We start from the raw sequence: 26,228 nt of genomic DNA, 5'->3' as shown, positions 1-26,228 counted from the left end.
AAACTAAATACATTTTAGTATCATAATGATTTCACATATTGAAAAAAAGTTTTCACTTAATCCTAAAAAAAAATCTGTTTTCATGTACATTTGTATTTGTTATTGCAATGAGATGTAAATAGCGGTAAGTGTTGTCTCCTAGAACGTCCAACAGTCCAAGGTTTAAGGTGTTTTTTTTATATATAATATTGCAGATTCATATACGTTTGGGGACGCATAGCCAATGTACAAATTCTTTTGTTGATTGAGAAAAAAAAATGTTTTGGATACAAGTAGAGGGAAATTCAAAACAGTGTGGCTCTGGCCATTGATTGACACATTAAATTCATCCATTGACTGGAACAATTTAGGTGAACGTTTGTATGTAACGACCACTGCTCACTATGTACTTTTTAAAGACACTTTAACTATGGGGTCACCAAAGGTTCTCAACACCTTAATAAAGTAATTCGAAAAATTAATCAGAAATAACACGATGTTTTGATTTATATCAATTATATAAATCTAAACATAAAGGTTATTCCTGATTATTTTTTCGAATTATTTCATAATTTAGGGCGTTAAGAAACCTTTGGTGACCCGACAGTTTAAATGTCTATCGTAGGTACGTCGTGAACAGTGGTCGTTACAGACAAACGTTCACGTAAATTGTCCCAGTCAATGGATGAATTTAATGTGTCAATCAATGGTCAGAGCCTCACTGTTTTGAATTTCATTATTTGATTTCGTGGTCGTGTCAAAGTTTGCGTGCATGTATATTGAAAATATATACTTCGATTAACAATCAACTTCGTGGTTTTACTTTTCTCACAAAACCCACGAAAATTTGTATATGATCACGAATACCAATGATTCCACAGAAGTTAATGATAATAATATAAACAACTTCGCTGTACCTCCATGTACTAAAACAGTTGAATATAGTATAGTAGGAATTAAATCAAAAGTTAGTACCATTGTCTTGCAAAAGACTTGTAAACCGATCGACTGATTGAATGAAAATATTAATGTTTGTGAGAGTGAAAAATATACTAAAGCTTAATTGAAATTATTTCTATTACAGATCTTTCATGAGCTTACTTCTTTGTTTAACCCGTTTCTATAATTCTTTAGCCGATTCATACTGTCCCCATGCGGTCGTATGTTTTAATACTCAATGTGTGGATTCGTTAAAATATCAGTTCTCCATCGGTCATTATGACGTCCAGTTTTCTTGCTTCTACATGTAGCTTTACACAGAACTTGCTATTGTGAAATAAAGCTACACTGCTTTTTTACAAGTTCACATGAAAAGAACTCATATTTTTAAGGGTCGTTGAAAAAGAAAGATAAAATTTGTCAACTTTTACATATCATCTGTGAAACAGATTCCATCGCCGAATCTCAAGCAAAACGATTTGTCTTAACTTTTAACTGTACATGTAACTCTTTAAAACACTCGACAAGCTTATAAAAAGTCGAGTAATATCGTATCACACACGATGCAGTGGTTTGCAGGTTCACATGAAAAGAACTCATATTTTTAAGGGTCGTTGCAAAAGAAAGATAAAATTTGTCAACTTTTACATATAATCTGTGAAACAGATTCCATCGCCGAATCTCAAACAAAACGATTTTTCTTAACTTTTAACTGTTACTCTTTAAAACACTCGGCAAGCTTATAAAAAGTCGAGTAATATCGTATCACACCCGATGCAGTGATATATTCTGTATAAATCAACAGTGGTTACAACACTTCTCACTGTAAGATGTTACTGTAAAGATAAAAAGATGTGGTATGATTGTCGATGAGACAACTCTCCACCAGAGACCAAATAACAGCGTTTCGTTGAATATTCGCAGCTTTGCAGTATTTCTATCTGGAATCGAAGGAAATGATTTATACTATTTCTTATTTAATTTCTGAGTTCATGTTATTGGAGATGGTTTTATAGGATATTTGCTCAGAGAACCTATTATAATTGATAACAATGAATATATTATATTAGGTTTTGTATTCATTTGATATAATTTTTGATAAAAGTGACGCCCTCATTCTCAAGTCTTACTTGACAAATAAGAAAGTTCAAAGAATGAATTGTCATAAATTTAAGTAGTACCAGACCCGTGATAGCAAATAGATCCATATATAATAAAATATTTGCGATAACATCATCTTGAGCAGAGTTCCCACCTTATAGTATTGTCAAAATAAAAGTTTCCACCTTCTTATATATCTTAAGTAAATAATAAATTCTATTGAATATGGAAATCTCTTCAATTAATGGTATTACTTATATATTATAGGGAATTACAATAAACATAACACATATTTCAAGGGGATTATGACAATGTATTGACTTCTTTATACTTATAAGTGGATTTCTATATGAAATTTACCTCACGTAGAATAATGTCGATTACACGCTTCTAAAACTAATATTGATCTAAACAGTATGGGATTTTTTTAAACCATGATATCTCGCTGTAGGAAATTGAAAGGAATTATGCAATTTGAAAGGTATGTGTATACATTTATTGCATTATAATATTAATAAGTATAATTGTATGCACATACTTAAGAAAGTATTATATGTTTTAGATTGAGTTGAAAAAAGATAAGCTATATAGATTACTTTATAATAATTTTTGAAAGTTTTAAATGCGTTTGATTTACAATATACCTGTAATTTAATAATAAAATTAGTTGGGCCTGGTTCAGCCAGAACCAATTCCTGTACCTATCTGGTACATGTACCATCCGGTATTTTACAAGTTTGTATATCACGAAAGCATACTGAATATTTGAAAGAATCTCTTAAAGAAGATTGCCATTCTTTTGAACTTCTGTGCCTGTTTCAAGTCAGAATGCTGTAGTTTAGTGGTTGTCGTTTGTTGCTGTATTCCAATTTCGTGTTTCGTTTATTGTTTTGAACATAAACCAGGCCGTTAGTTTTCTCGTTTAAATTGTTAAAATTTGACTCATGATATTTCAAAACTTTTAATAGCTTGCTATGCGGCATGTGTCTTACTCGTTATTGAAGTTCATACAGTTTATTGCTTTGAACATAAATTCTCAGAATCTTAAGACAGTTTCGATAAACAGGTATCCAGCTCGTTAGTTTGCTCGTTTAAGTTGTTAAAATTTGACTCATGATATTTCAAAACTTTTAATAGCTTGCTTTGCGGTATGTGTCTTACTCATTGTTGAAGTTCATACAGTGACCTAAAGTTGCTTTCTCGCTATTTGGTATCTTGTTGATAGTTGTTTTATTAGCAATCGTACCACATTTTCTTACTTATACCCCCATTTTCCAGTGGCAGTCCAAATTTCCCCGACCATCATCCCAGATGGTCTCTATTATGACAAGACCTACCTATTGTATTTATTGTGAACTTGTTCTCGTCCTGAATATGCATGAACAATTTGCCACTGGACGTTAAGCAACCAACAATCAATCAATCAATCACATTTTCTTACTTTTTATTGCTATTATTTACACGTGTCTAGAACATACTCGATCAAGGCTGGATTGTACTCGACAGTATCTTTGATCAGAATTGACCAAGAACAGTTCAAATGTTGTTGTAATATTTTTATGAACGTGTCGAGTGCATTATGGGAATATTCAAGTAGAAGTTAGTTTTGGTATAATTTTGATGAACATGCAAGATTGAACGAAGTGGAAAGGAAAATTTAATCATCAGGAAAAGTACCCTTAACATATTTTTATTTGTGGTTTACAATCACCTCCACTGTATGATTTATGCACAATGAATTTTATTTTCTAGATTCTAGCGCACCTTGTTTTGAAAAAAAAAGACTTTAAGAATATTTACAAAGCTTCGAAACTTTTGTTAATTTTATATGTGTTTTTGTTTTGTTTATTTAAAAAAAACAATATCATCAAATTTTGATACACGTTTTATATCAATTCATACGGGATCATTTTGATGAAATGCTTTTAAATACTGAACGAAAATATTGCTACATTTACATATAAGTGCATGCTGATTTAAATGTTTTAAGCGACAACATCCAAAGTAGGACGAACTAGTATCGCAGTGTTTTTCTATGTACCATATGGTATAATTTACATATGGAATTAACTTTACTTTAATAAAACCCTTGTATTTGATAGAATGCAATTCCCTATGGCGTAGAATAGAGTACACGGATTTAATAGTAATTGTTCGATATTCATTTTAACATTTAGAATAGAGGCTGATTCTACAGTAATATTGCCGAAAGTAAAAGGTTAAAATTTTAACGATCATCTGCAATGCAATGACTTACAACCATTAAAAACACTATAATTATTTCCCATCCAGATGAGTGTAATTGAGCGCTATAAGTAAGAATAGGTTTTATTATTGCAGATCTTCATTGCTGTTGATATTGTCTATTCGTAGAACTGAGAACTAGATTATCGCTATTCTCTTTACAGTAGTACCGATACAAAATAGGTGGCTACGCTCACTAATATGTAGTGATTTATTGTCGAAATTTGGTAACTGTAGCTAGGGATATAAGGACATTGGTGTGTTTACAATACATGTATGTATATCTCTAAACCAGACAGTTACGGATGAAAACTGAATTCTAAAGTTTTGCCATCAACAACCACTGTCATGACAAAACACTTTCAGATAATAACAAAAGACACCGTTGACGAGATAATACTGCTTTTAAATGTTCCCCAAAAATATTTGCTAAACACAATTACTATTGTCATACTGAGGATTCTGTCATATCCTTGCTGGTTTCTATCTTTCTTACGCTGTATTACAACCATAAATAGCAATAATGTTAGTAATTAAGGAAAATCATTTTACCCTTTCTGACGGAAAACGAAATTAGTTTTTATAGAAACTATTAAATTACTAATATATATTATAATCTCGTGGTGTTTCGCGTAAGGCGGTCTGTTTTTATTGTATCGTTAAATTGTATAAAATTAGTTCAATTTTCTGTTCTTATTAAATGGGTATCATTATTCTACACAAAATGTTCCTATTATTAGTTTAATTCTACTATGCGATAAAGGCATTTTACAGATTTTAATTAAAATGTTTTTCCTTACAACATAGCCTTATTTGATCATGTCTTTGTGAAATATACTTATAAGCAAAATGAGGAATTTGGTTTAGGAATCATAATTCCAAAGAGAAAAGATTGGAATATCGTGTCTGAATTCAGGTGGCTAAAGAATTGGACTTCAAGAGAAAATTGGATGCCACACGGTATGATATTTGATTTAAAATCACAACAGTATAAAATTCCAATCCATCAATTAGGCCAAACATAGACATATATCGTGGATAATATAGTTTCAAAAAATGAAAAGTTTGAATGAAAATGTAAATGCTATTCTTTCTTTCTTTACTGTGCAAAGTAAAAACAATACTTGTATGCACCATACCCGCTTTTCAAAAATATTATATTTCTCGGCTTTTGAGCTTGCAACCAAATGTTGAAAATCCAAGCGGTAAAAGATAGTATATACATGTATAATAGTGACTGCTCAAGATATATCGCCGCGTATAATGATATATTAGAATTACTAGATAGAGAAAAAACACGCGCGAGCGCGACTTTAAGACTACTTGAGATGTTTATGGTGATATACAGCCTAGGTTCGTGTTTCTCAAACTGTTTTTATGCCCTGATACATTATGTTGATATTTCTTATTAGTTTGTCATTTAGTCTTCTAATTACTAGAACTGATGAAATAACTCAGAGAAGAAAAAGACAATCTTATCTATAACACTGATGATAAAAACATTTCGCGGTGGCGTTAGGTTGTAGTATATTTTAAAGTTCTTTGTAATACGGGTGCTCCAAGAACGGAATAAATAATTCAGAGTGGTGCGAGTTGGAAAAAATGTTGCAAGTTGTAATAATAAGTAAGAGTGTTTTGAGTGGTGTGAATTAGTCGTGGGCCGAGGTGTCGGGCAGTATACGTATAGACTGTACATGGGCGAAGACAAGGATCGATCACGGTCTCAGAATATGGATCTTTTTCTAAAAATATTGGCGTTTTCTGTAGATAAATGATTGTTTCAAAGCTTATTTAGGAACCTCAAGTTTATACAAAACACTATATTGATACGTCATAAATTGGTCTTTATCTTTAGTAGTACAGATTCAAAACAAAGACACAACCATCCAACAAAGAAACCATAGAGAAAAGGTCGTCCACGCATAAGCCGAATCTTACCCCATCTTACATATGAAGGAATGCGCCAGACTGTAACTTTAACTTGTTCTCACAAATTTTGTTGTTTAAGATTCGTTGGACTTTGGGCAAACGTACATGTACACGTCCACAACATAAAAACCCCAAATATATATGGTGTTCTATTCTGACTTCATCAAAATAATAATTTTTTTATTTTTTTTAAACTACCTGAAATTACAAAAATGTACATAATATAATAGTTGATATATTTTATATTTATTCACAACTCTGTGTCCTTTACTTTCGGATTCAAGCTAAATGATGAATTCTTAATTATTCTAAGAAGCTGACAAGATATAAAAAATTAGCACTGGAATAATGACCTTTCGTCGCTGTAGATAATACTTCCAAAGTTTGGCATTAAAACAATAAGTCAGTGTAACCAAATAAAAGAGAAACTGTCCTGTTTTGCTGAACATAAATACGATTTTCTTCATTGAAAACGGTCCATAAACACAATTATTGTCACATTGACCAGCTAAAACTACGAACATTATAACGTTATATTCGGTCCTTTGGGATGGGATTTCATGGCTTAAAACCATTATGCGGTATCTAATTGTGTTTTGAATATTCTCACCGATTTTTTGTCATCTTTGCGTACTCTTAAGACTTTTAGAATTGCTTTACAAACTAAGGTTTGTCATTGTTATACCATTACAGTGATGTAATGACTGTAACTTGAAGATTCCTAATCTAATCGACACAAGACATAGATTGTCTTTAAAATAAGGAAGGGTAAAATACTTTGTGTTGATATAAAAAGAACTGTTTACATTTTGACCTAACATTTATTGACTCTTGTGTCGGTGTGTCTTACAGAAGAACCCAGCACAAACGGCCATTTATGTTGTAAAATATACAAAACACTCGCGTTCGTGAGTACACACACATACACAGATTGATTTTTGCCTTTTAAACACATCTAATGGACGTATTTATGTACAAAAATATTAAACTAAAATTAAATAAAAGAAGCTGGGCAAAAATGTACTTTAAATGAGACATGCACAGGAACCGAACGAAGTTATTTTTTTCATGAAAAATATCATGTATTATCCATTGTCCTAATGATAATTTGACAGGTCAAATGCCTCTTTTGATATTAACTATATACATCATTTCCCAGAGGCGGATTTAGAGGGGGGGCCCAGGGGGCCCGGGCCCCCCCTTTTTGGAAAAAAATTTGGTTGCCTATATAGGGAATCACTGAAGCGTGACTGGAGCGGGCCCCCTCTTAGGTCAGTCAGTGGGCCCCCACTTATGAAAATTTCTGGATCCGCCACTGTTTCCTAAATGTTCAGTCTGCCTATCAAATATATTGTGCAACCTACATTGTACATGGATATAAAACACTTGCTTTTCTTGCGGAACCTGATCAAAATGCAAGACCAAATTCAAATGCAAATTAATAGCGCACGTGGAAGGTGAGCTCGACTCCAATCGTAATTGACTATAGTCAGTTTGTTTAGCTTTCCAACCAGATGTCGGTGATACCGTCTTCTTCCACCAGTTAAAACTGACCGTCACAAAGTAGCACAACAGTGCTAAAAGTATCGTTAAAACACCAATTTATCAATTAATATATATAAAGTGTCCCTATATTTCTTATAAATAATATCTTTTTGTTTGCAAATTAACACAACAGTGACAGAAATCATGTTTAAATCGTGAAGTATTTAAGATATGTTCCACAAATGTGTGATCATGGTTACGATATGACAAACCTTGTTATTTTTGATCTAATATATAACGAATGTGACTTAGCAACAAGTGTTAGCTAAAAAGAATCTTACTAGCATTGATTTAGTTACTGTGTCAATCAAAAGTATACCTAGTATTGTTAGTCGGTGAAAGTACACAAAACTTTGGTAATAATAACGCTGATACTCTAAAGATTATGTCAGTATTCTATGCTAAACATTTATGGTAAGTCAATTTTATTACTTCATCTTTAATATATTCAGTATATTACATTTGATGCTGTAGTTAAAATTAAAATTTATTTTTTCTGTGATTTATGATACTAGATATTGAATTCTATGACTTTTGATAACTCATTTTCGTTTTGTTCTTATTAATGTCCTATAAATTTATCGGGCATTTATTTTATCAATTTATTTATAGGTATTTTTTCAATACTGTCTTTTTATTCTCTAAGTTTCGTAAACAAAACATTTATTATTGTGTTATCAATGACATTGCCATAAAAATCGAGAAAAAAGATAACTGATCATAACTCTCATTCTATTCTTTTTAAAGTCTTTTAAAAAGAGAAGTAGTTTTAAGCTAATAAAAACAATAGATTGACTGGGTTTTATGTTAGTTTCCACAAAACATTTTATTTCTATAATTGCATTAATGTATCCACGCAAGCATTCGGCGCATCAACACCTTTTGCATGTTATGTGGTAAAATTGAGATTGAATAATTTGTAGCATGGATAAAATTTCAGATGTTCACACATTTGAAAAAGAATATCATTGGGGAAAAATAGGATTACAATGGAAAATTAAGATGTGTTTCCAAATGGATAAATGTGGGTCGGGTTAATATATGATCAAAGTACTTTATATTTGCAACTTTTACAATTTCTATGCATCTGCTATCAATTTTGAATAAGCCTTATCAATAAACTTTTTGCCAATGTGGGAAAAATTATTTCACAACTGATTGTTATATCTTTATTTTTTCTCGAATACTTGACTAAAATATAAACGTTATGTCTATAAGAAATCTATTGTAAGAGGATTCTTTTAATTAGACAGCTATGTGACTATTTCGACTTCTAATAGTATAAACTGCAATAGACTTAGTATAAAAAGTTTTCTTTTTGTCAACCATCTATGTGAAAAAAAGCTACATAAAATACAAACCAGGGCTAGTTATTATCAGACTTGGCCATTAGATTCAAAGTTGAAACATCAATATCCATGTGCGGGCAAATCAATGTAAATACGATATACATATAATAATATGTCAATTCAAATTTCTATTTATAGTAACAACCGCGATATTGGTGAAACAGAGTTATCGATCCATTGAACAGCATTTAAAAAAAGAAGACTTTATATAAATTGATAACGTTTCCAAATTTGTTTTATAGTTACTAAATGAAAGAACACAATCATTTGGTCTAAGTGCTGTACACATATATTTGTTATCTGTCATATGACATGTGGTGTGCAGATTAATGTGCGACGCTTGAACTAGACATTAATGCCACGTTATTTTTAGTGTACCTAGTGGGTTAACTTTAAATATGTATAGGCAGATAATATTTTCAATTTCCATTCTCAATTTTAGATAAAGTAAGTAATCATAAATTAAAGGAAACTATATTTATTATTGTCCCTTTGAACACTGCAATACGATCATAGTGTATTGTCTCTATCGGTACCTTCATTGATACGTGTCCTACATCCTGTCTTTACTTGGCATTGCACAAGGTCATATGGTTTTCTCAGACTGTTTTATATGTATTTACTCTTAATCTTTTGGATGTGAACTGATTAATGTTTTTGTCTGGGTATACACGATTTATTTTTGAAATTTAAATGTTGTAATTGGTTCTCAAATTCCTTTCAGTAACTGCGAGTATCTTGCATCGTTTCTTTTTTATAGTAACTACGGCTGTTGTGTTTGTGCTCCGTGCCGATCTGATGTGACAAACCCTTTCAAACAGCTTGTTCGTATTTTGTGCTGTGTTTATGCCACTGTCCATGGTAAGGGAGAAAGCAAACCTGTTTTTTCAACCCACGTGTTTGTCCCTAATCAGCAGACTGTAGTTCAGTGGTTTTACTTTTTTGCTATTGGGTGTATTTGTTTTACGTTAATTTATTTAACTTAAAATCATGCCGTTGGTTATCTTGTACGATTAAGTTATGTACAATAACTCTGGTCTACACTCGATGCCTTTGGTTTTTAAGGCTTACTATACAGTGTGTGATATTCTTATAGATGTACATGAAAGTTCTACGGTGCCCTAGAGTTGTTTCATTCCATGCTAAGTTTTTATTTCTTGTGGATAATTTTCTACAAGACAATTTTAAAAATCTCTAAATGTTTTTCATAAAAGTATTAGTCTAAAAGTTTAAACGTGTTTTTTTTTTTTTTTTTTTTTTTTTTTTTTTTTTTTTTTTTTTTTTTTAAACAACAGTAACTATTAATAAAGTAAATTCACTCAAACCTCAATTCGATATTTTTAGTTATGTTTTTTTGAAGTCATTTTAAAGTGCATTTTAGAAAGACAAATATGGAATAAAGCATTGGGGGAATAAATGTAAAAAATGATAATAAATAGAACATATATATTCTTAATCTGGTTTAAAAATTGCTTTCACAGGATGTAAAAATGTTCCAACACTTAGTAGCGTTGAAGTTATATGCTTCTAATTCAAATAATTTACGTTTTTGGACTAATTGCATTCAAATTTTGTTTAATTTTACAAGATTTACTGAAGAAAGACGTAAATCGTTTACATAATAACGTTGAAATTAAGTATTTTGCACTCAGATTGTATGATGTGCCTCGTGATGTGCACGGGATGTTTAAAATGAGATGAAAAATGCCAGAGGACAATAAGTTAAGAGGTTTACGGCATTAAAATCAGGTTTACGGCATTAAAAATCTAATATCTTGGAATGACTCTTAATGTGACAACGAACATTCGAAATACAATACTATTATGGTTTTTTGTTTTTTTTTAAATGTATGTCTCTGATTTCCGAAGATAGTCTAGTGTAGCGTGCTGACAACCTGCAAGAACATTACTTATTACGATCTGGTCTTTTGTTTTTTTTCTGATTTTGACCATGGTTTTATATCTTTGACTCAAATCAATTTGTTTTCAATGATCTTCAACTTCCTACAGACAAAAAATACATGTATTGATTTTTCAACTGTTTCTATTTGAACGCCCTGGAGTCTTGTGAAGACGAAATCAAATACCCAGTATACCCAAATCTGTCCCACGGAAAAAAAAATGGGATTCCAGATTTGAGAATCAAATAACATTTATCTAAAATGGAAAAGTTTAGTATTTGTATTTACTACATCAATGTTAATTTGCGTAATTTTATGAATTTAAAGACAAATATCCTGAAAAATGATACATGGTAATTTATGAGCGATTTATCAAAGGCTTACAAGATTGTTGCACCGCCTTTTTAAAATTTGACGTAAAAACGAACTCAACTCAAATGTATGTCAATTGTTTGCTTATCAGTGCTCTTATAATGGTAGAATTTTATGGTTCTTTAAAATGTTATTTTTCTTAATTTTTCAAAAAACTAAAATATACATTGTACATCAATTTTCCTTAAGTTGTTAAAAAGCACCGTCGATTTTGCGGGGTCTTACAAGAATGTCGCACTTGCTTAAAAACAACATTTCAATCGAATTTTTGTTTGAACGTTACGAAATATTCGCTTACATGTACGAACATCGCGCGTAACGTCAGTGTCATTTAAAATCCGTACAGTGCGATCACACTGATACTTATTACTATTTATAATAGCTTGTCTGAAGGATACATTTTTATGTTGAAGATGAACATCGCGGGGATTTACTCAACTATTGTCTCTTTGCTTCAGCAAACTTTAATCTAAAACAAACCTGGTAAAATAATGATAGAAAAGCAATATCTGACGTAATATTCGATCTAAACTTTTCACCGACCAGTTACTGCTAATTATACTTCAACGCTCTAATTCAACATTTGCGCGAAAAATGGCCGCTTTGATATAAATGAACGATACTGGTTTTAGTTTTCACTTGTGATATATTTTAGAAAGAACTTTTATATAATAAAAACTTTAAAACAACACAGATCATGACCAATAACGGCCTGAAAAGAATGCCAACAGACTTTATAGTCTTTTCCCCGAAGAACTAACAGCTTCTTAAAAAGCATGACAACAAATAGTTGATACTTGGAAGGTGTATATTCAAAAGTTACCCCCTTATAGAGGGTTGATAAAAATGGGGAGCACTGTAAAAAAAAAACTGATAGTCATGTCAATAATAACTGTTTTTCTCTGGTACGTAAGTGGTATTTGCAATTCTTGAAAAATTCATGTCTTACTTTGTTTATATTTCGGCGGGATTATGATAAACTGTCAAACTGGAAAAATGAAATGCCCAACAGAATTTCTGTTCATTATCTTTATCTGTATAAACGTGCTGACAAAAAAATGAAATTAACAAGTTTTTTCGCTTATCTGATTATTCATTTTTTTCTCAATTTATGTAAGGGGCATCGTGTCAGGATGCACTTTATGTAAAAATTAAAAATACATTATTTTGCATTCATTCGTTAAACATTTCACGAATGTTCGTAACGTATAATTAGCAAGATTAATGACTTCATATATATCTTTGCAAAATGAATATGCAACGTTGTGGAGATTTCATAACATAATTATAATTAATGTTTCACTGAGGTTTAGCATCTCCGATTGCATGGTTAAGTAATCATTTTGTATAGGCATCAATGCATCTGGAACGAAAATAAACATCTACGTTACAAAAATGTAGGTCATATAAAATATTTCTTAAATTTCCGAGAAAGCTTTCTTTAATTGATTGATTTAATTGATTAATTGGTTATTAAAGAGGACCAGAGGCCTTCGACAGAAAAACTAGCAAGCATCGTAATGAAAGTCGGAGTCGAACGCACCGCTTCCCGCAAAGAACGGGTCAAACTCTCAACCTCAGTGTTGATAGGATATATTTGTATTTTAAAATCACTGCAGATATACTAGAAAGAACTTGGATGTCTTTTGAATACGTTTACTGAAAACACGATTTAAAAATTATTGTTTTCCAATTATATATATTTCAGGATACATTTAGTATAAAACTTAATTCTTTTGAAGTGAAACATAATTTTATTTCGTTTAAAGTTTAAGGATTATTAACAATAACTATAAACTTCGAATTTTCTGTCTATTCTTATAATTGATAATAAATAATGCTGCCTGATAGTGGATTACATTTTAGAAATTCAATTCAAACTTAGACAAATTTATGATTTTTCAAATCATGCAACTAAAATATCATATCATAATATTACTAGTACTGTAATTCTTACTTTCCCACCAAGAATGATTATGCAACTTGTATATTTATTATTACTTATGAAATCTAAAAACATTTAATTATTGAAAAAAAAAATTGTATAGTTATACAGAATGAATTCGTCATGAATGACATTAATTGAAAAATTAGTAAATAAATGAATAATAAAGAACATGAAGTACTTTAACGGCGTTTTTATACTAATAAACAAACAATCATTTATTATAATATGCACAAATATAAGTAATAAACATTGCACAACACAAATATTTATGTTTCGCTTTCGATAGAAACAGAAAAAACGAAGGACAGAAGCTTTATGATTTAAAAATGTTTGCCTTTTATAGAAACGGAAACATACAGAGTATTTTACTACATACGGGATTATTTGAGTATTTATGTGACCATCAAAACGTTTGAATTATATGTTTTTTTTGATAACACGATTTTACTCAAACATAAAATTTGAATAATTAAAAAGGTTACATCCAGGTTAACCTAACATTGCATGACAGTCTTAAAAAGATATGTTTCACAGCAATAGTACAAATGCAAAGTCATTTCTCATAAACTACAATAACAACAATTAGTAAAAATGTATGATACAGCAAAAATTGTTTTTCATAAGTTTTCTTTTTAACAAAGGTTCAATTTATATGCACCTCATTGCAGAGAGATCTGAAATAAACGGTCGTATTTTTTTTTAATACACTATGGTGGTCTTTTAGGCAGTAACCTGAACAGATTGTAAAGTATACAATATCATTTTCAAACATAATCGAAAAAAAAGTTGTGTACATACATGTAGATTATGATGTTACTTTTCTCGTTTGAATTGTTTTACATTGTCATTAAAGCTGACTATGCGGTATTGGCTTTGCTCATTGTTGATTGCCACACGGTGACCTACAGTTGTTAATGTCTGTGTCATTTGGTCTCTTGTGGAGAGTTGTCTCATAGGTAATCATACCACATTTTCTTTTTATGCCCCACTTACGATAGTAGAGAGGCATTATGTTTTCTGGTCTGTGCCTCCGTTCGTCCGTTCGTCCGTTCGTTCGTCCCGCTTCAGGTTAAAGTTTTTGGTCAAGGTAGTTTTTGATGAAGCTGAAGTCCAATCAACTTGAAACTTAGTACACTTGTTGCTTATGATATGATCTTTCTAATTTTAAAGCAAAATTAGACTTTTGACCCCAATTTCACGGTCCACTGAACATAGAAATGAAAGTGCGAGTTTCAGGTTAAAGTTTTTGGTCAAGGTAGTTTTTGATGAAGCTGAAGTCCAATCAACTTGAAACTTAGTACACTTGTTGCTTATGATATGTTCTTTCTAATTTTAAAGCCAAATTAGACTTTTGACCCCAATTTCACGGTCCACTGAACATAGAAATGAAAGTGCGAGTTTCAGGTTAAAGTTTTTGGTCAAGGTAGTTTTTGATGAAGCTGAAGTCCAATCAACTTGAAACTTAGTACACTTGTTGCTTATAATATGATCTTTCTAATTTTAATGCCAAATTAGACTTTTGACCCCAATTTCACGGTCTACTGAACATAGAAAATGAAAGTGAGAGTTTCAGGTTAAAGTTTTTGGTCAAGGTAGTTTTTGATGAAGTTGAAGACCAAACAACTTGAAACTGAGTACACATGTCCCATATGGTATGATCTTTCTAAATTTATTGCAAATTTAGATTTTTTATCCAATTTCACGGTCCATTGGACATGGAAATTGATAGTGCGAGTGGGGCATACGTGTACTTAGGACACATTCTTGTTTATATTTACAAGCCACGGTGACTTTATTGTCCTTATAGTTACGGTTTGTAATATATTTCATATTTATCAAGTATTGACATGAACTGAGGCTGATGATGAAACGTAGATTCGGATATAGAATTATTCGTATAATAGAAAGTAAAATCAGTAGCGTACTGTCTAGTGAAAGGCTCGCTAATGAAAAGGATTGTGGTCCTGTAATTTCCGGAAATAAATATTTGATATAGCAATAGTATCGAGATTTGTAAAGAACAGCAAGGTATTGTCTATCAGTTATCAATATTAATTTCAACCAATTGATCAAAATTGTTCATAACCAAATAACTATTGTTTAATTATGATTCCAGCTGACATGTATTGGACAATGGTACGTTGACTCAACAATGCCATGCTTCAATATGATTCATTGTAACAATAGCCTATTCTGATATGCAAATAAGGAGAAAATATCCGATCGTCCCTGATAACTTCATATTTGCTAATTAATGCTTTTATTCTTTTAATTTGCAGATTCATCGACAAGTCAAAAATGAGTCATCATTAATTTATAAGCTATGAAGTTTTAATATAAAAACGTGAAGTCCATCGCACCATGAAGCAAGGATTTAAATTAATCAATGAAGTTCTATGACTATAAAGTGTCCCTGTAATTTTTCTCAGTAGATGTGTGACGTAAAGTGACAAGGATGCTTATGTGTCATTAGTTTTGATGAATATGACTATCTACTAATTTTACTTTTGTTGCGTTTGATCTTATAAAGTGTTAATCAATGTTGTCATATGGCGACAAAAAATTATTTCGATGGATTTAACCAACGACATGGAAATAGGAGTTATAATTCATAAAAACATTTATGTTCGTTTGGGAATAGTTTTATTACTTCACCTTATGAAAGGTAAGTTTCTGAAAATAACATTTATTTTATGAATAGAAATTATGTACTGATCTATACACTGCATTGAAAAAAGGTTGTGAAAATATTATTAAAAGGAATTCATAAATATCTAAAGTTTATATGTACCAAAATGATTGAATATAAAGTTTGCTTCCCTAGGGTTAAATACTTGAAAATCATTGTAACTTGCCAGAAAAGGGTATTATACAAGCAATGTTTTTACAAATGAAAAAAAATATCTTTAAAAGTATTTGATCACTTTACAAATTTTTTAAAGTAAACTTATTTACGAAACTTATTTTAACTTTGAACTTCGTTTTGGATTACTTTTATTACATATTTATACATTTATGATTATAGTGCGTTAAGTTTATCTTTTATCTACATGTATATCTTATATATAATAACAGTGATTATAGTTGTACTAGGTTAAATCTGATCATTGCTTAAGTACAAGTGGTAAACAAGACAATATGTCTGTACTGAAAGCTATAGGCACAGTCTTGTTATACGGAAACAACCGCATCGCGAAATGCATGCTTGCACCAACTTACAATAAACAGAGCCATAAAGCATTCGAGATAATCATGTTATTTTTGTAAAGATTTTGTAGGTGAAGAAAATGCGGAATGCATCGTCTTAATTGGCAATCGCTTTGATTTGAAAATGTTAATCCAGTTACATCATTCTAAACGACTTAACAACTGCCGTGTAATTTATTTGAAATAATTTAATAAGAGTTTACAAAGCAGTTGTTTATTTAATTATTATACAAGGCGAATGAATTAATGCTTTGATTTGAGAAGTAGGTTATACAGGACACGAAAAAAATGTTAAACATGTGACAGAAACTGAATGTCATACTTAATAAATATCAAGCACTGAACGATTTCCAAAGTATGCGTTTCTGGAGTTTTGTACATTTCTTATTGCATTATTACGTGCAGAGATCGTATATTGGGATCATATGTACAAAGACATTTGATAAATAAACGTGAGGCAGTGTGTGTTCTCATTTGAATAAAATTTCAAATAATATAGAGGGTATGAAGGTAAAAACCTTTCAGTCCAGTGGCAAGTTTTTTATGCATCTCCAGGGCAAAAAGAAATAAGCAATACACGAATATGAAGAATAATAATAATATTAATTGCACAGTTGACAAACCGAGATTGAGGGCGTGTCAAATGGATTTTTACCGGAAAAAGAGGGATTGTTTTGTGTACATGTATCCATGACACCCATAGTAAACATTTTCAAAGTTTCCTTTCCCTTGACACAAAACTTAATTTAAATCAACCAAGAACACAAAAAATAAGGTTGTATAAGTTTCTGGACATGAACTTAGCTACAAATTATATCCCTTGTTTGTATTGTTGATAATAAGCACATTAACTTTTATTTCACCCGCTGAATGTTACTAAAATATCAAAATATATGTATAGAAATAATGAATATTTATTACGTCACTGAATTGACAAGAAAACATGGCATTAAAGTCAACAATACATATACAAAACAAATAAAAAGACGATAAGTGGAATTTATGGGTAAAAGTTAACTTTTTTATCACTTATATTACAGATCCAGTGTAACCTATTGATTGCCTCCACTATGCATTCGCCTTTAAATTTTCAAAAGCGCTTTTGTCGTCTGAAAAAAAACCTAAGCAATTGAATAAAACATCATGACTCAAATTTGCCTACGGACAAATGAATCACGACTACGATTATAGTCAATAAAACAAAAATAAAATGGAATTCTAAGGTGAAATGGCTACAATGTAGCTATGCAAGCATTTAGCTAATTTTAAGGGGGGAAACCCGTGGTGCAACTACTATTATACTATCGATCATCAAATGATTATTTTATATCATATCAGATATGTATCCAATAATACAATTCCGCTCTTAAAGAAATATACTAGACGAATGGTTTTACAGAGGTGATGATTTTAAGACAATTTCTTAACGCGTATATATGAAATATAAGCTGTATTAAGGCACATTTATTTGACATCAAGAAATATATTTATAACTTAAACAAAACCGAGATAAATGCATAATTTTCGATTTTAAGTTGAAGTTTAACAAGAAGAAAGCGAAGTCCTATATATAGTAATCTGCGACATAGGCTAATGGAATTTTGTTAGTGAACGTAGTGACTACGTCTTCTTCACCATATTCAGTCCAAGTTAAGAGAATTACAAAGAATACACAAAACACATGACAAGGTCCAACGTTAAAACATTTCATTTTTGTCGTAAAATCACTAAACTGCTTAAAAATAATATAAAATGGTAATATTTGAGGTTTTTGTTTAAAACATAGATATATTTGACCAAGTCCTTCAAATCTTACCAGAATGATAGGAACAACTTATAACACGGAAACAGTAAATTCATAACCATTCATATTTGTCATTTCAAAAAAGTGCCACTTAATATTATAAGAAGACTAGTACCTATTTTAGAATTCTGTTCAATAAATTGAGTATGTTTCAACAAACTATTTCGAAATTGGTAGGACCCACTTAATTAACACAGATAGAATACAAATTGAACACGTTTTACTCCAGGTATAATAAATAAAGACAAATAGAGGTCTTCTCTCAATAGCATGCAAATAACACAACACAGGGTGTGTTTTATACATTACGGGTTCGATGTTCCAAAAAACAGATATAAGACATGACATACATTTTGTACATGTAGTTCCAGATTTCGACTCAATAGCTTGTCTTTGCTTCAATACAAATTTGTAATATACTGCTAGTCCTCCTGAGCCACCAAATTTAGGTCGACAATTAATTTTTAAGATATTCAAAAGAACTTTATAATTCCAGAGTTATGTCCCTTGAAAATATGGGAACATGACACTATGACGGTTTAGTTTTTCACATTTCTCATAATCATTTATTTCGCATTTGTCTCAAAAATGATTTTCTTTTGTCAAATATAAATTACAATGGGGACCTTCTGCTTTTTTTAAATGCGATTCCGTTCGAACTTGACATCATTTTGGTGACCCATTGACCTTGACATCATTTTGGTGACCCATTTTAATCGTAAAAGTATGTCTTTAATCAGAGTCGTATTAGTTCATAAATATTATATTTCAGTTGTCCTTAAGCTGATTAAAATGATTGTATGCTATATAAGGTTTGCAGGATACAAACTTAAAAAGCATGGATTGACAATCATGGCCAAACTTAAGCGATGTACGAACCCATTATTATTAACAAAACGAAACGGTATAAAAACCTTGACAGCGTATTTTAATTGCAAATGTATTTACTGATGTGCTGTCGACAAATATGAATTGTTGTCATAGTAAATTAATTCTTTTGACATATTTATCATTTCCATATTTTAAATAATCTTCTTGTAAAGGAATTATATTTATTGACATCCATATTATATCAATACATCTGTCATAATTATTGATACTTAAAATCATTTGATATCTCCCATCTGTTAGATTTATTTTCACTCATCTTAAAAATCCTATATCGCCGATACTAAACGGATAATGTTATATATTACCATTAGCAAGATTATAGTATATTACATTTGCTGGATCCTTTGATTTGTAACGTGTGGTAGGCTATCGAAAAAGATATAAGACATATCAATCTTTTTAATATACCAAAAATAATGAGAAGCAGAGTATTGAAAAGAAGCAAGATATATTAATCTTATTAATGCACATAAACATCTTAAAAACGGGTTATTTTTTCCTAGAGCGTGTCTAGTGTCATGAATTAGGCTTTGAATTTTAAAGTAATGAATGTTAATGTAAAACCAATACATAAAACCACAAACATGACAAAGACAGTGCAACTCAAAAAACATTAGAACAATTTTTCCGTTTTTTTTGCCTAAAAAGTATGATATTCAAAATAACATGCAGGATAAATTAATTTTAGACGATAACTTGCAATCAATCTGTTATAAAATGACGTGGATTGGAATTTAGCAGTTTGTATACATGTGATATTTGTACCAATAACAAATGTGTAAACATGTACATGGGATACCTGTACCAACAAATTAATTTCTATACATGTGATATCTGTACCAAAAAAAAAAAAAATTTATACATGTGATACATGTACCAACACAAAATTTGTCGTCAAAATCACATTGTTTGTGCTATTGCTTCAGCTCTGAAATACAATGAATAGGTGGTTCAAAATGAATGCTTTAATTTCACTCTATATAGAATATACTCTGTATATGGGAGAAGCTTTAAAAGCAAACCCTTGCATCGTTTTGTTCCGTTATCTGTTGACATACTGTTTGCAGTATTTTTGCTTCAGTGTCACTTTTCATCACATCTGTTGTCGGCACTAAACATTTGGAACGCAAATGAGGCTCAAGTCTTTACTGACCAAACCTACTGATATATAACGTTAACACAGAAAAAAGCGAATATTTTTAGTACACATGTTTTGGAGTTTTTAAATTGCTGATACATGTAATAGTAGGCAAGTATTCGTTAGAATTGCAATGGGGTAGGAGAGTGGGTAATTGTGCATAATTATATAGAATTGCACTCATAGTAATGATTATATCTTGATGTAATCCTTTACAAACATATTAATTCAAATAACAGTTGTTCATCAGACTGTGATCCTTTATAGCCACCTAACCGTACCGAATATTAAGTCGATTTTTTTGGTAGGTATTGTTGTTATTTGCTCTTTTACATGACCTACATGTAAAAAAAATAAGAGGATATTGATGGGGGTTCATTGAATAGAGAACAATGAGAAAACATGTAAAGAAAAATGGGACAAAGAAATAAAGAATAGAGAAAAATGGGACAAAGAAATAAAAAATAGAGAAAAATGGGACACAGAAATAAAGAATAGAGAAAAATGGGACAAAGAAATAAAAAATAGAGAAAAATGGGACACAGAAATAAAAAATAGAGAAAAATGGGACAAAGAAATAAAGAATAGAGAAAAATGGGACAAAGAAATAAAAAATAGAGAAAAATGGGACACAGAAATAAAAAATAGAGAAAAATGGGACACAGAAATAAAGAATAGAGAAAAATGGGACACAGAAATAAAGAATAGAGAAAAATGGGACAAAGAAATAAAGAATAGAGAAAAATGGGACAAAGAAATAAAGAATAGAGAAAAATGGGACACAGAAATAAAAAATAGAGAAAAATGGGACAAAGAAATAAAAAATAGAGAAAAATGGGACACAGAAATAAAAAATAGAGAAAAATGGGACAAAGAAATAAAGAATAGAGAAAAATGGGACACAGAAATAAAAAATAGAGAAAAATGGGACAAAGAAATAAAGAATAGAGAAAAATGGGACAAAGAAATAAAGAATAGAGAAAAGGGAGACTTAGAAATATAAAGAATACAGAATAATAAGGCAATAAGTATAAAGATAAATGGCATAAAAAATAAGAATACTGAAATGAAGTTCATATCCTCAAATAAATAAATGATATTACGGATCATAAAACACAAAACACTTGAAAAATAAATGAATCGTTGCAAATATATATTTATATTTATAAACGTTATAAATATTGTATACGTTTTCCTGTTTGTGTAGCATCGTCATTTCGTGATCAAAGATATCTATTTTAAATTTGCTGGTTGGTTGTTTTCTGAAGATTTTGTATAATATATAAAATCATAAAATTTTATGCATAATGTTATTTGATATTCCAAATAAAGCCGTTTTATTCTAAAATAATACAGACGGCACTCTGTTTGAACTGTCTTGTTTTTATTCTATGCGTATTGATCTAAAGCATGTTTTCTGGATGAAGTTTCTATTAAAGAAGCTTAAAAAGTCCACTTAAGATGACAAGATAAGTAACGATACTCGATTAATATGTACAGATTGTTCTGTTTACAATGTTCTCGGAATTATCAATAAATAAAGAAACATTCCGGAAGGAATATTGACAAACACCGGTAATGCCATGTTGTTCTGACAGCAAAGTCAATCATACATTTACCGTCTTCATTAATTAGAACAAACGTGCACTGTTAACACTTTAGTAGTCACAGACTTATATTCTGCAGCTTTTAATAATAGATCTGTAGCAAGAAGTTCAACGTGCACCTGGTCAAAGTTTCGCAATATTGTGAAGGTAATTAAACCTATCAGTAGATGCTTCTGACATAGGTTCATTTGTCGCATTATAATGACATATTCCGTTCTATAGACGTGTTTTGGAAAGAAACAAACGCAAGTATTTGCAGCTTCATGAAATTACGAAATTCACAAATAAAAACTGACTACTTAGAATTAAACAATAGTGCCGAAAGTCACTTTCAGTTCGACATAAAAAAATCTATTTTCAATTCTATCCTGAGGATGCTTCTAAGTCTAGTTTGCGCTTTATTTGGTGAAAGGGGTATCTTATTGATATCTCATTAATATCAATTATATGGTCAATTTCCGGCTTACAATTTTTTTTAAATACTAAGGATTTTCTTATCCCAGGCATAGATTACCATTTTGATCTGAGCGTCACTGATGAGTCTTATGTAGACGCGCGTCTGGCGTATAAAATTATAAGCCTGATACCTTTGATAACTCGTTTAAACCATGCATTCGTTGTTGACTACATGAAGCTTTAACTCAGCCGTAGACCCCAAAAAGCTGACATTGCTACCAGTCTTACCAACACTTATAACTACTTTTTGATCTATAATACAATGTACGTAATTATGTCTTTCAAACATGCAGATCACAAAAATATTCTTGAATGTGTTGAGCTGATAATTACTGCATTGACGACAACACTATGTCCTTATTCATTTACAGAATGAGAGATACATGTATTGATTCGGGCTAATGTATACATAATTTAGAACCTCTTATATATATATATATATATATATATATATATATATATATATATATATATATATATATATAACAATGTTAGATCTGTAAATTTGCTTTCGCAAATTTTTGGTTCTTCCCTCGCCCGCCGGGATTCGAACCCATGCTACTGTGATATCGTGACACCAAATCGCCTGCACTGCAGCCGTCCCGCTAGACCACACGACCACCTGGGCTTTCAAAAAAAGAGCTTTCGCTGGCCGTGTGTTACCTTTCCTCGTCAACTGCCGATTTCAAATTATAACGTCTTCGCTGATTTCAGAGGTTATTTTTGTCAGTTACTGACAACTATTATTACGATGAAACTGCTTGGTCAACTCTTCATGCAGGGTTTTATCTTTACAAGTATAAAACGTTAGGAGATATTAGGGATAATTTTACCGATACTGTGTTTATCTGATTGTCTCCCTAAACAGGTATCTGGTGGCATGATTTGGAAGAAACGCATGCATTTTATATGTATATTTTTATATGTATATGTGTTTGTGTCGCAGACACGCCTTTTCTTACGTTTACAAAAGTCATAAAATTGAATTTACACGAACGATAAAAAAGACGACATAACGTAAACAGTAAGCATAGGTCAACCTTAATTTAATCTCGAAAGTACTTTGGAGTTTTTTTTAACATAAAACTTCAAGACCAATGTGATAACCTTTTTCATAAAAGTGAACTTTACTCCACACACGTACTGTACTACTATACGAACTTTAAGGCTAAAGATAGTAGAGTATATCTATCATTGGACGTTTAAAAAATTAAGCACAAAAAAAAGTAATCTACTGTTGTAATGACCACTAAGGCTATACTAGTTTGAGACATTACGTTTAAAAACACAGTATAACTACAACAGGATGAGAAGAGTCTCAAGTTTTTTTCAATAAATTCAGGTTCCCTCATACATAAGATGGTATAATCCGCATGCGACACATATTTTGGAAATGATTGGCCTGTAAAGCTTTTCGATTTCAGGTTTCATCCGGGCCTTCCAACTTTTATTTCAAGCGCCACTGACAAGTCATATATATGTAGACGTAACGCGTATGACGTAACAAGTTAAGATCATGGAACATTGTAACTTTGATGAGTTTTATTTTCTTAGTGCTTTCAAACTTAACATTGCAATTATAACGAATTAATAGACTGCGTAGCAGCTCTATCCTTTCTACATCATATACATATAACTATCACAAAAAGCGATCTCTATTTGAAATGACATTTAACTCTTGATAGTGACTGCAACTCAAGCATCGTCTCGAATAAATAAAACATCAATGTTATACCACTCATGATATAACAGCAAATCTCAGTGGAACATCAGATTTAATTTCCGACTAATCACGAATTTATTCTAGCTGAAAAAAGTATCTGATTCTATTAAAACAGGACATTCGGTATAGTACATTATGATTTCCTCCAAACGGATACTTTAACTGAGCAATTTTAATACACGAGTGACCTATTTTCAAAATGTCAGCATCACATTACTTTACTTTGTCAACACTGGGTACTAAAATATCTACTTTGAAGAGAAAATAACAGTGAGGCTTTTAACATTGACGCAAGATAATTTCGCTTATGTATACAACGCTGTGTTTGCATCCACAGACGGTAGAAACTGCCTACATTGTCGACAAGCACTGCATGGTATCTTACTTTGCATCATGGCTTATTATCTTTTGCATCGTCTTGGAAAACAATTAAAGACATAACTATAAGTTTTGTTTTGTACAGTAATGACGTGTAAACGGAATAATTCATACTAAGTTATAATCATCCATCAACTGTCAATTGCTTGAACATTATTCTCCAGAAATCAATCAGTTACTTACAATAGATAAATAACTTTTGACATTTTTTTCAGTTTTTGCCTATTGTTAAGTAATTAAACTCGATATATGAACCTTTTTTCGTATGATTGACAAGACAATGATCGCTGAAAAGAAGCATTTGATATTTATCATACCAAAAAAGAAATGTGTTTATCACTACTTTCAGAAAAAGCATGTACAATTAATGACTTGGTATCTATCTCTATATTTATAAAAAGAAATACTGGTTATATGTGTCCTTGTAAACACCGATGGCAGTTAACATTGTTCTGATTGCATGTTTTCTGCATAACTGGAAGGAGATTAGTGGAATAGAGCAGCAACACAATGACAAAACGGCCTCTACATACATGTAGGTCTATATTATATTTCCTTGCATACGATGAGGCATCAATCGAATGACACCAAAAAATCAAAACCCATATGGTACGAAGTCAACGTAAGGCCCCCATCAATAGACTGCCAGGTGTCAATACATGTACAATATGTCGAGCAATTGTATATGTCCCCGAATCTGAATCTGAATCTGAAATGAAAGTATAATCAATTCAACAGACGCAGAAAGATATATAAAATCCCTAAAATACAAAATCATTAATATATGATATGAATTGAAAAAGCTACTGACTTCGAAAGTTCGTGTGCGCAACTCCAATCTTAACAAACTATAGGATTGTCAGTTTTCCTATCGAAGGTCAGTGGTTCCATTCGGGTTATCTGGATACCTTCACCAATTCAGACTAACCGCCATGAAAGTGGTGTTAGATATCAATCAATCATTCTATACAACAGATTTTTTGAGGTTACGGAATACGTCTACAAAAAGTGCATTGGTATTTTCAACACATTGTGTTTTCCATTACAGAAACTAATAAAAAAAAAATACCAGGCTTGTATTTTTTTTGAAGTCAGACGAGTTTCGTCTACATAAGACTCATCCGTGATGCTCCAAGGAAAGAAGCTGAAAGACCAATAAATGTCCATTTCGAAATTTCGCTTTTTGCTATTAAGTTCCAATGATATTATGTTAGCTATGACATTGTTCTTGCTATAAACCATGAGTGTGTCTTGACTCATCGGTCATATTACTGTTTTGTGTAAGGTTTGATAGGTTTTGAAGCAAGGTCAAACCTATCTATAATTCATTAGTAAGACGTTATTAGAGTACATGAAGATTTGATTGACAGACAAGTTTTTTGATTAATGTGTTAAGTTGGTACTTCAAACAAACACATTCGTCAAAAACGATAGATTACAGAAATCAGAGTTGATTACCGTATACTTACATTAGAGGAATTCTTAATCAAAATGCTTAATACCAAAGTACCAGTACAAGACTGTGTGATCAAGTCAACTCGACATTTTATAGCAAAAAAGACGAATATCTTTACTGGTAATATTAAACAGATATATCATGATATGGAAGGGTATTTGCAAAAAGCCCTTGATATTTATGATGTGTATGCTGAATTTATTAGAAATAAAAGCTGCAATATGAAAAAAAATAAAGTTATATGCTTTAAGACTTTTTTCT

The 26,228-nt window shown here is 31.1% G+C and overlaps 1 protein-coding gene across 5 annotated transcripts in view; it reads left to right on the top strand.

The window, feature by feature from the left end:
• The window catches only part of LOC143072795 (roundabout homolog 2-like), a 63,969-nt gene that overhangs the window by 18,740 nt on the left and 19,001 nt on the right, over positions 1-26,228 (top strand). For 2 of the 5 annotated variants that reach the window (XM_076247892.1, XM_076247893.1), the window contains exon 2: positions 15,587-15,972. In XM_076247892.1, coding sequence (XP_076104007.1) covers positions 15,879-15,972 — 94 coding nt within the window. In that variant the 5' untranslated portion in view covers positions 15,587-15,878. Of the gene's footprint in view, positions 1-2,399; positions 2,501-5,183; positions 5,224-8,085; positions 8,152-15,586; positions 15,973-26,228 lie in introns of those variants that run through there. The other 3 variants (XM_076247894.1, XM_076247895.1, XM_076247896.1) reach the window with 3 other exon arrangements.

Source organism: Mytilus galloprovincialis, chromosome 4 (assembly GCF_965363235.1).
Source record: "Mytilus galloprovincialis chromosome 4, xbMytGall1.hap1.1, whole genome shotgun sequence".
In the NCBI taxonomy this organism is placed as follows: Eukaryota; Metazoa; Mollusca; class Bivalvia; order Mytilida; family Mytilidae; genus Mytilus; species Mytilus galloprovincialis.
The sequence above is the reverse complement of the archived record's forward strand: the minus strand, read 5'-3'. Positions and strand labels throughout refer to the sequence as shown.